Raw genomic sequence first — 12,149 nt, 5'->3', positions numbered from 1 at the left:
CATGCTTGACTGAAGGATCTACAAAATCCATTTGCCATGTGAAATAACATTCACAGTTTCCAGGTATAAGCACCTAGATATGTTTGTAGCCATTTTTCAGCTCATCACAGCCTGCCCTAAAATTCACATCTATCCCACACGCAAAACACATTTACCTCATCCCAACATCCCAAAATCTCAACACATTACAACATCAACCCAATGTCCAAATGCTCATCTAAAATATCAACTCAGAAGTCTTAAATCTCATTGTCTAAATCATCTAAACAAGCTATGGGTAAAACTTTGGTGTGATCCATCCATGGATAGATCTAGATGGAGTAAAATTCCTCTCTACCTACAGACTTGTGAAACTAGAAATCAAGTTCTCTACTCCCAAAACACAATGGTGGGACAGACGCAGTGTAAGAAGTGTAGACACTGCCATTCAGAAAGGGAGGAAGTGGAAGGAAAACAGGAGTCACTAGGCCCAAGCAATTTTGGAATCCCACAGGGCAAATCCTATTAGATGTCAAGACCTAAGAATAATCCTATGTGGCAGAAGGTTCCATCCTCTTGGCCTGCGCTCCAGACTGAGTCATTTTTTTTTTTAGGAAAGGTAGCATGTGTTCACAGCTGAATAGCCTCATCAGTCTGTTTCCTGCCTGCAGGGTTTTGGGAGTCCAGCAGCCTTTTTCCCTTTTTTTTCCTTTTAAGATTTTACTTATCTATTTGAGAGAAAGAGAGAGAAAGAGAGCACAATCGGGGGAGCGGCGGAGGGAGAAGGAGAAGCAGACTCCCCACTGAGCAGGGAGTCTGATGACACGATGCGGGGCTCGATCCCAGGACCCTAAGATCACAACCTAAGCCAAAGCCAGATGCTTAACCAACTGAGCCAGCCAGGCATCCCAAACAGCCTTGTTACTTTTTGTTTTCTCATCTCCCTTTGTTCAAACTGACAATGCTCCTATTGGTATAACATCCTCAAAAACCTTGTGAGTCTCCCTGCAAGCCAAAGAGACTCATTACGTTAAACAACAGGCTCCTCCATGGGTCCTTCTTAGATAATCTTATTTCTATTTCTGGCTTCTGCTAAGATGGCTGAGGGAAGCCACGAGTAACACACCCAATCTCTTCAGCACCCACAAAACACTGTTCAGCCACATCCTTGCTTTTCCTCCAGAGAACACTTTCCTAACAGTGAATCTCCTAATTTTAGCACTTTTGCTACCTGGATAGGCTGAGAATTTCCCAAGTCATCAAGTCCCATTTCTCTTTTACGTAACAGTTTTTTTTCCTCAGTATATCTTTCCCCTCTCACATTTTACTATAAGCAACAAGAAGAAACCAAGTCATGCCTTCAACACTTTGTTTGGAAATCCCTTTAGCGAAAGGTCCAAGTTCCCCACTTACAAATTCTGCTTTTGATATACGGACAGGACACAATTCAGCCAAGCTTTCTGCCATGTTTGTCTTTCCTCCATTTTCCAATAACATGAGCCCTAACCAGCAGCATCTCTACTGTCTGTGTTTCTATCAACAGTCTGCTCAAGGCAATCTAAGCTTTTTCTATTTTGCACCTCAAAATTCTTCTATCTACTCACTACCCAATTCCAAAGTTGCTTCCATGTTTTTAGATATTTTTTATAGCTGTACCTTAATTCCAGGTACCAAAATCTGTCTTAGTTTTCCATGGCTGCTATAATAAATTATCACAGACTTGATGGCTTAAGACACAATATATTCTTTTACATTTCTGGGTGCCAGAAGTCTGAATTGACTTCACTGGACTAAAGTCAAGCACAGACAGGGCTGACTCCTTCTAAAGGCCTGAGGGGGGAAAACTATTCCTTGTCTTTTTCAGCTTCTAGTAATTTTCTGTTTTCCTTAGATTGTGGTCCCTCCCAACACCTTCAAAGTACATCATGCCATTCTCTGCTTCCAGTCACATCACCTTCTCCTCTTCATGTCAAACATCTATTTCCTTCTTTTAAGGACACTTGTGATTACATTTAGGGTCCACCTGGAAAATCCAGGATAATCTCTCAATCTCAAAATCCTTAATCATATCTGTGAAGTCCATTTTGCCCTATAACATTCATGGACTCCAGTTAATGACCTGGATATATTTGGGGGCCATTATCCAGCCTACCATGATCATCATACAGTCTCATGAAAGTCCATATGGGAGTTTTTGAGAGATTTAAAAAGATCACTATACAGAGAACGATGGAAACATGATAGGGGGACTATAGGCTCATCTTGTCCCACAAACACAAGTAGATAATGATCATCCTAAATTTCCCAGAAACGAACCTGAACAAATTCTACAACTAAAGTGAGAGAGGAAGACACACAGAAGAGGAAGAAGAAGTAGAGGAAGAGGAAGAGGAAGAAGAAGAAGAAAAGAAGAAAGGAGATGGTGAAGAAGGAAGACGGGGAGGAGGGGGAGAGGGAGGAGGCAGCAGAGACTTAAACAAAGTGTCAAGATGGAAGAATTCAGACCATATGAAAGACTAAGATAAGGTTATGGATAGAGATCTAAATGAAACAAATATAAGTAATGTGCCTGATGGAGAATTTAAGGCATCATAAGGATACTCTCTGAATTTGAGAAAAGAATGGAAGACTTCAGGGAGACCCATCACACAGAAATAATAGAGTTAAAAAGAATCTGTCAGAAATGAAATTGCAATAACTGAGATTAGAAATGGGCTTGAGGCAATGAACACCAGGCTGGAAGAAAAGGAAGAATGAATTAGCAATACAGAAGACAAAATAATGGAAAATAAGGAAGCTGGACAAAAGAGATAATGAATTATGGAACATGAGAATAGACTTAGGGAACTGAGTGACTTCATCAGAAGTAATAACATTTGTATTATAGGAGTCCCAGAAGAAGAAGAGAGAAAAGGGGGCAGAAAATTTATTTGAAGAAATAATAGCAAAAAAATCCCCTAATCTCGGGAAGGAAACAAATACCCAGATCCAAGAGACACAAAGAACTCCCATCAAAATCAACCAAAGCAGGCCAACACCAAAAACACTGTAACTAAATTTGCAAAATATAGTGATGAAGAAAAAAATCTTAAAAGCAGCAAGACATAAGAAGTCCTTAACTTACAAGGGAAGACCCATAAGGCTGGCTGCAGATTTCTCAAGAAAAACATGGCAAGCCAGAAGGGAGTGACATAACATATTCAAAGTGCTGAATGGGAAAAATCTGTAGCCAAGAATATTCTACCCAGCAAAGCCATCATTCAGAAGAGAAGGAGAGAAAAAGAGTTTCCCAGACAAACAAAAACTAAACCAGCCCTGCAAGAAATATTAAAAGGGACTCCCTGAGTAGAAAGGAAAGACCAAAAGTGACAAAGACAAGAAAGGAACAGAGAACACTTCCAGAAACAATGACAAAACAAGTAATAAAATGGCACTAAGTACATATCTATCAATAATTATTCTGGGTGTAAATGGACTAAATGTTCAAATCAAAAAACACAGAGTAAAAAACAAACAAACAAGACATTTATATGCTGCTTACATGAGACTCATTTTTTACCTGCAGATTGAAAGTGAAGGGATAGAGAACCATTTATCATGCTACTGGATGTCAAAAGAACATCAGAGTAGCAATACTTTTACAGGAAAACTAGACTTTAAAATGAAGACTGTAACAGAGATAAAGAAGGGCATTATATCATAATAAATGGGATAATCCAACAAGAAGATCTAATAATTATAAATATTTATGCATCCAGTATGGGAGCACTCAAATACATTAAATAATAAAGAAACATAAAGGAACTAATTGATAATAATATAATAATAGTAGGGGACTTTAACACCCCACTTATATCAATGCATACATCATCTAAACAGAAAATCAACAAGGAAATAATGGCTTTGAAGGACACACTGGACCACATGGACTTAACAAATATATTCAGAACATTCCATCCTAACCAGCAGAGTACATATTCTTTTCAAGTGTACATGGGATGGTCTCCAGACCAGATCACATACTAGGTCACAAATCAGGCCTCAACAAGTACAAAAAGACTGAGATCATACCATCCATATTTTCTGACCACAATGTTATGAAATTTGAAGTCAACCACAAAAAAAAAAAAAAAAAAAATTTGAAAAGTCCACAAATACATGGACCTTAAACAACATGCTACTAAATAATGAATGTGTCAAACAGGAAATCAAATAAGAAATAAAAAAATACATAAAAACAAATGAAGATGAAAACAAAATGGTCCAAAAGGTTTGGGATGCAGCAAAAGTGGTCACAAGAGGGAAGTATATAGCAATATAGGCCTACCTTAAGAGGCAAGAAAAATCTCAAATAAACAACCTAAACTTACACCTAAAGGATAGAAAGGACAAGAAAAAGAGCTCAAAGCCAACAGAAGAAAGGAAATAATAAAGATTAGAAATAAATGATATAGAAACTAAAAAAAACAATGGAAAGATCAATGAAACCAGGAGCTGGTTCTTTGAAAGAATTAACTAACTTGATAAGCCCCTAGCCACACTTATCAAAAAGAAAAGAAAAAGGACCCAAATGAAATCAAGCACAAGAGAGGAGAAACAACAACTAACACCATAGAAATATAAACAATCATAAGAGAAGATTATGAAAAACTATGTGCCAACAAACTGGACAGCCTAGAAGAATGGATAAATTCCTAGAAACTTATAAACTACCAAAACTGAAACAGGAAGAAATAGAAAACTTGAACAGACTGATAACCAGCAAAGAAACTGAATCAATAATAAAAATCAATAATAAAAATCTCCCAACAAACCAAAGTCCAGGGCCAGATGGCTTCACAGACAAATTCTACTAAATATTTAAAGAAAAGTTAACATCTATTCTTCTCAAACTATTACAAAGAACAGTTTTGAAATTCATTCTATGAGACCAGCAATACCCTGATACCAAAACCAGAAAAAGACTCCCCTAAAAAGAAAACTACAGGCCAATATCCCTGATGAACATGGATGCAAAAATTCTCAACAGCAAACTGAACCCAACACTACATTAAAAGAATCACTCACCAATCATGGCCTCATAGAATGATTTTGGATATTTTTCTTCCTTTTCTATTTTTTGGAATAGTTTGAGAAGAATATGTATTAGCTGTTCTTTAAATATTTGTGGAATCATCTGTGAATAAAGGAAGTGGGGTTTATTCCTGGGCTGGAAGCATGGTTCAATATTCGCATATCAATCAATGTGATACACCACATTAATAAAAGAAAGGATAAGAACCATATGACCCTTTCAGTAGATGCAGAAAAAGTATTTGACAAAGTACAACATCCATTCATGACAAAAATTCTCAACAAAGTAGGGTTAGAAAGAACAAATGTCAGCGTAATAAAGTCCATATATGAAAAACCCACAACTAATATTATTCTGAATGGGGAAAAAAAAACAGAGCTTTTCTCCCATGGTCAGGAACAAGACAGGGATGTCTACTCTCACCACTGTTATTCAACATAATACTGGAAGTGCTAGCCACAGCAATCAGACAACAAAAAGAAATGAAAGGTACCCAAATTGGCACAAAAGAAGCCAAACTTTCACTATTTGCAGATGATATAATACTCTATATAGAAAACCCAAAAGACTGCACCAAAAATCTGTAGAACTGATACACAAAATCTGTAAAGTCACGGGTTACAAAAACAACATACAGAAATCTGTTGCATTTCTATATACCAATAATGAAGAACCAGAAAGACAAATTAAGACATTGATCCCATTTACAATTATATTAAAAACCATAAAATATCTAGGAATAAACCTAACCTAAGAGGTGAAAGAGCAGTGCTCTGAAAACTATAAAACACTGATGAAAGAGATGAATATGAAAAACAAAGAAATGGGAAAACATTCCATGCTTATGATTAGAAGAACAAATATTGTTAAAATTTCTATGCTACTCAAAGTGATCTACATATTTAATGTAATCCCTACCAATAGTATTTTTCACAGAGCTAGAACAAATAATCCTAAAATTTGTATAAAACCACAAAAGACCCCACATAGCCAAAGCAACCTTGAAAAAGAAAAGCAAAGCTGGAGGCATCACAATTCTGGAGTTCAGGTTATATTACAAAGCTGTAGTGATCAAAACAGTATGGTACCAGCATAAAAACAGACACATAGATCAATGGAACAGAATAGAGAGCCCAGAAATGAACCCACAACTATAGGGTTAATTTATCTTCAATAGGGGCGCCTGGGTGGCTCAGCGGGTTAAAGCCTCTACCTTCGGCTCAGGTCATGATCCCAGGATCCTGGGATCGAGCCCCACATGGGGCTCTCTGCTCGGCAGGGAGCCTGCAGCCTGCTTCCTCCTCTCTCTCTGCCTGCCTCTCTGCCTACTTGTTGTCTCTGTCTGTCAAATAAATAAATAAAATCTTTAAAAAAAATTTATCTTCAATAAAGCAGAAATTAATAGCCAATAGAAAAGAGTCTCTTCAACCAATGCTGTTGGGAAAACTGGACAGCAACATGCAAAAGAATGAAACCATCTTACACCATCCACAAAAATAACTTCAAAGTAACTGTCACCTAAATGTGAGACAGGAAACTACTAAAAATTTAGCAGAGAACACAGGCAGTAACCTCTTTGACATCAGCCACAACAAATTCTTTCTAGATATGTCTCTGGAGGCAAGGAAAACAAGAGCAAAAACAAAGGATTGGGACTTCATCAAAATAAAAAGCTTCTGTGGGGGCACCTGGGTGGCTCAGTGGGTTAAAGCCTCTGCCTTTGGCTCAGGTCATGATCCCGGGGTCCTGGGGTCGAGCCCCGCATTGGGCTCTCTGCTCGGCAGGGAGCCTGCTTCCTCCTCTCTCTCTGCCTGCCTCTCTGCCTACTTGTGATCTCTGTCTGTCAAATAAATAAATAAAATCTTTAAAAAAATAAAATAAAATAAAAAATAAAAAGCTTCTGCACAGAGAAGGAAACAAACTACAAAACTGAAAGTCAACCTGTGGAATGGGGGACAATAATTGCAAGTTACATCTCTGATAAAGGGATAGTATCCAACATATATAAAGAACCTATACAACTCAGCACTCAAAAAACAAATAATCCAACGAAAAAATGGGTAAAAGACATGGAGAGACATTTTTTCTAAAGAAGATAGAGAACAAACTGATGGTTATGGGGGGGGGACTGGGTGAAATAGGTGATGGGGATTGAGGAGGGCACTTGTGATGAGCACTGGGTGTTGCGTGGAGGTGTTGAATCACTAAATTGTATATCTGAAACTAATATTACACTGTATGGTAACTAACTGGAATTGAAATAGAAACTCAAAAAAATTCACTGTAATACTCAACTGTGTCATCTCTACTACCTAACAAACTCTTAAGCTTCATTTGTCTATCTGTAAAGTGGACATAATAAGAGAGGTCAAATTCAGACCCATGTCTGGAATAGTTTTTTGGGGTTTTGTTTGTTTGTTTGTTTCTTCAGTAGGCTCCATGCTGGGCTCAACACAGGGCTTGAATGCATGACCTTGAGATCAAGACCCGAGCCAAGATCAAGAGTTGGACAGTCAATGGACTGAGCCACCCAGGTGCTCCAGGAATTGTATTAATATACAGGGACCAATTAACTAGTATCCTTGCTTTCAGCCCTTCACAGCTTCAAACTCATCATTCATGCTACAAGCAAAATTAATTCCCTAAACTGGAATCCAAGGTCTAGGTTTTGGCTACACTATTTGGGTAACTTGGAGTCAGTGGTAGTTCCAGAATTCCAATACAGGATGGAGGAATTAGAAGACAGGACTAAAGAACTTGTCATGAAACTGCATTTGTATAATAAATTCACTGATTTTACCAAGAGCATGTGTTTATTTGGGGTGGTTTGGTAGAGAAAGGAGCATCCTCTTAATACCACCTGTGTAAGGCATTCAGGCTGCTATGGCAAAACATCACTGGCTGGGTAGATTATAAACAACAGAAATTCATTTCTCAAAGTTCTGGAGACTGAGAAATCCAAGATCAAGGCACCAACATGGCTGCCGTCTGATGAGAGCCCTCTTCCTTCATAGCTGGCACCTTCTCACTATGCCTTCATGTGGTGGAGGGGGCCAGGGAGCTCTGTGGGAACGCTTACAAGGGCACTAATCTTACTTGTGAGGGTTCCACCTAAAACTATTACACTGGGCATTAGCATCCAACATATGAGTTGGGGGTGGGGGAGACACAAACATTTAGACCACAGTAATACCTCTAAGTTTTGTCTATAAAAGGGAAGTATTATAGTACAGTCCTCACAGAATTGTCAAAAGAACTAAACAAAGTGTACTATGATGCATGCAAGTGTCTTGGCGCAGTGCCTGGGACAGAGTAAAGCACCGGGTAAGTTTATTATGATGTCACTGCTGTCCTCAAAACTCTCTAAATGACCCCCTGCAGACTACTGAATAAAACACAGATCCCTCCAACACCCATCTAGCCAAAAACTACCTGTCTAGCTTCATCCCTTCCAGCATTCATCCAGAGTTTAACCATTATTTACAGAGCAATATCCCCGCCTGCCAACCTCACTCTCAGTTCTTCAGGTCTCTGCTCAGACATTTGCCTATCAGAGAGGCCTTTCCTGCTCGCCCTCTCTAAGGGAATGCACACTCACTCGTTCCCTTACTGGCGACTTCATAACCCCCTTGCTGCTCTACTTTTCTTGAAAGCACTCCATAGATTTATAGATTTTGACATAAATTTCTGGGTCTTCCTCCTGGAAAGTAAACGTCAGGAACATAAAGATTCTGTTTTGTGCCAAGTTGTACATATATTCTCAGGTCCGGGAAGAGTATTTAGCACATAGAGGTACTCGATAAATATTATATGAATGTTGACATAGAATTTATTATGTTTCCTCAACCTAAGATGCCCTCTCGACATTGCCATCTTCCAAAATTTTACTTTTTTTTTTTTTTTAAGATTTTATTTGTTTGACAGAGAGAGAGAGATCACAAGTAGGCAGAGAGGCAGGCAGAGAGAGAGAGAGAGGGAAGCAGGCTCCCCGCTGAGCAGAGAGCCCGATGCGGGGCTCGATCCCAGGACCCCGAGATCATGACCTGAGCCGAAGGCAGAGGCTTTAACCCACTGAGCCACCCAGGCGCCCCAAAATTTTACTCATTTTTAAAAAAGATTTTATTTATTTATTTTACAGACAGATATTACAAGTAGGCAGAGAGACAGGCAGAGGGTGAGGGGGAAGCAGGCTCCCCACTGAGCAGAGAGCCTGATCCCAGGACCCTGAGATCATGACCTGAGTCGAAGGCAGAGGCTTAACCCACTGAGCCACCCAGGCGCCCCCAAAATTCTATTCATTCTTCAAAGCTGACTCAAATACTCTTCTGTGAAACTTCTGATTCTCCCAAGTAGAGCTCATTGCTCTCTCAACCATCACATGATTATAATTTGAGTTAGCTCTCATTTTAGTCTGTCTTATAATTTTTCTGATCTTATTTTTTGCTTCTATCTCTAGACTGTAAGCTTTTTAAAGCAGGATCTATGTCATATCTTTTTATCATACTCCACGCCAAATTCCCCACCCCTCACTCACTATCAGACAGTACCACATTGCCGCCATAGGGACATAATTTAAAAGAGGGTTGGAACTCAATTTTTGCTTAGCTATTTGAAGGGAAGAGTGAAAAAACAGAGTGAAAAAAAAAAAAAAAAACCAGAAGCAGATGCTAAATTGTGTGGAAGGGTATGGCTCTAGCAACTTTTTAAGGAGATATAAAACTGCCATACCTCAGAAGGCTTGGAAGGGATATAAGTAAATTATTTCCATGAAAATCTGTTAATGTGATTACAGAAGTTATTAGCAAGCAAAAATTAGGAAAGTTTTCATTTTTCAGGAAAGGGAAAAAGTCTAAAACAATCCGATGAAAAGCAAGGAAAAACATCCCTAAGAAACCCAGTAGGGAAGTCGAGCTGGCTCAGTTGGTGGAGCATGTAACTCTTAATCTTGGGGTTGTGAGTTCAAGTCCCATGCTGGGTGTAGAGATTACTTAAAAATACAATCTTAGAAAGAAACCCAGTAATTGGCTGGATGGCACCTTTTCGTTCTCATGTGGTCCTTTATGACATCACTGAATCTAACTGAATCACTATGACTGATGATGCTATAATGGTCATCAGTGTATATTATGCTGATGATGCTTCCAGTGGAGCACCATATTAACTGATCCCAGAGTGATTCTGCTCTGTGACCAATTTTTTGGCTGTAGATTTTTTTTTTCCCAATTAAGAAAGATGTCCATTCAAGGACCATCCCTAACTTTTTCTCTGTTGTTTATCTGCTTCCTTAGGGAGAGCTGCTGCATTTGTGATGGAACTATCTGGACAAAGGTTGGATGGGAGATTTTTCCAGAAGAAATGCATTATCTGAAAGTTAAGCCTTCTCCATCTCACTGTCTACCTTACCCTCTGGACAAACTATGCTGCAGTTTTGCTAATATGGATCTATTTCAGGGTTCTTTACATCTCATTTATATTTTAGTACAAGCTCTCTTTTTAATACTGTCTGTTTTATCTGTGCATTACCTGTGGATGAAATGGAAAAAACACCAAAAAAAGGTGAATTAGTGATGCAAATAGTAATAGTTCTAAATACCATAGACTTTAAAACATAAGATTATCAGCTTCTTTGAGGGAACGTATCATGTCTTATTCCTCTTTGTAACATCTCCTTGCTCCCACCACTCACCCCCAAACATGTAGTACATTGTCTTGCACATACTTGGGGTTCAATAATGTGTACTGAATTAGAAAGTCTTTAAAATAATCTAGTTCATCCTCTCTCTTTCAAGTTACAAAATATATCAGGAAGATAATGAGCTACAATGAGTAGAATGGTTAAGAGATGAAGTTACCTCTTTGGGCCCATAGGTTAGTCACTCAATCTTTGCTGTCTTCACCCATAAATGAAGTGTCTGGACAAGGGATCTGTAAAGTCCCTTGCAGACCTACCTAAGAAAGCTAAGTATGTCAAAGTTGTCATGTATTATTTTTTCTTTTTTAAATAGACTGCAAACTCATTTCTAAGGTAAGGATAATATTCTGGGAAATGGTGCTCTTAACCTAATTTCCCACTTTGCCAATGGAACTGTATTTTGAGGCAATCTTAAAAGCTCATTGACTGGGGCACCTGGGTGGCTCAATGGGTTGGGCCTCTGCCTTCGGCTCAGGTCGTGATTTCAGGGTCCTGGGATCGAGCCCCGCATCGGGCTCTCTGCTCAGCAGGAAGCCCGCTTCCCCCACCCCCTACCTGCCTCTCTGCCTATTTGTGAGCTCTCTTTCACTGTGTCAAATAAATAAAATCTTTTTTTTTTAAAAGTTCATTGACTTTCACAACAATTAGGTATTTATGACATTACTGGGATTTGATTGCATTATATGTTGATGCACGTTGATGATATGTTAGTAAAGGAAAATATTCTACTAATATTCAAGTAATTTCTTTCAGCAGAATGCTCTAACCATAAAAAGCACATATTAAATGCTCACTGATCATGATAATCATCACTGTAATCTTAGATGATATACAAAAGAGCATTTCTTCTGCGCTTACACCTTTCTTTTATAGTAACCTTTCTTTTGTATAGATAAATCATATGTAGTGTTTAGAGTTTAAGTGTACATATCCAGAAAACAAATGTAATTTGAATTACAGTAGGAAAAAAAATCTGTAATATCATCTGTCTGTCTTCTTTTAGCTGAAAAAACGAGCCTCCTCAGATACATTTGTTAAGGACCTGGAAAATCCGTCCATCTATGACATTGATCAAATACTCTGCCGGCTGGTGGCCACAACATCAATGATGACCAAGTACCTGAATCAGATGTCCCAGCATACTCCAGCTAAGAAAGTCAAGTACCGAAAACTGAAAAAGAGGAGTGAAGAAGGAGCCAGAGGATACTAGACCCATCTGTATGCCAATGTAGCCCAGTCCAACATGGAGGTTACATAAGAAATCTGTTGAAACAACTCATGCAAGGATAAAAATGGTTCTTTGAGAGCCTTTGTAATTTTTTTTGTCACATACTTTACTGAATCTTTCCAAAGAAGTATGGGTTGAAAAATTACTTTTGTTAAAAAGGCATCCATACTTACTAG

At 38.6% G+C, this 12,149-nt stretch overlaps 2 protein-coding genes across 2 annotated transcripts in view; one reads left to right on the top strand and one right to left on the bottom strand.

Moving 5' to 3' along the window:
- LOC111150780 (ankyrin repeat domain 45) overlaps positions 1–12,149 on the bottom strand; it is a 47,502-nt gene that overhangs the window by 7,515 nt on the left and 27,838 nt on the right. The gene's annotated exons all lie outside the window — the stretch shown is intronic.
- LOC111150781 (testis expressed 50) lies at positions 10,286–11,955 on the top strand. The gene is made up of 2 exons (XM_022508380.1): positions 10,286–10,609; positions 11,749–11,955. The coding sequence occupies exons 1-2, from the start codon at positions 10,286–10,288 to the stop codon at positions 11,953–11,955; spliced, it is 531 nt and encodes a 176-aa protein (XP_022364088.1).

Source organism: Enhydra lutris, unplaced genomic scaffold (genome assembly GCF_002288905.1).
Source record: "Enhydra lutris kenyoni isolate GAN:26980312 unplaced genomic scaffold, ASM228890v2 scaffoldscaffold24, whole genome shotgun sequence".
Lineage (NCBI taxonomy): Eukaryota > Metazoa > Chordata > Mammalia > Carnivora > Mustelidae > Enhydra > Enhydra lutris.
Note: the sequence above shows the minus strand (reverse complement) of the source record. Positions and strands in the feature narration are given on the sequence as shown.

Coding starts and splice junctions, on each gene's coding strand:
- LOC111150781 (XM_022508380.1), top strand. CDS start 10,286: ATGTCCATTCAAGGACCATCCCTAACTTTTTCTCTGTTGTTTATCTGC. Junction 10,610..11,748: donor GGAAAAAACACCAAAAAAAG/GTGAATTAGTGA, acceptor GTCTTCTTTTAG/CTGAAAAAACGAGCCTCCTC.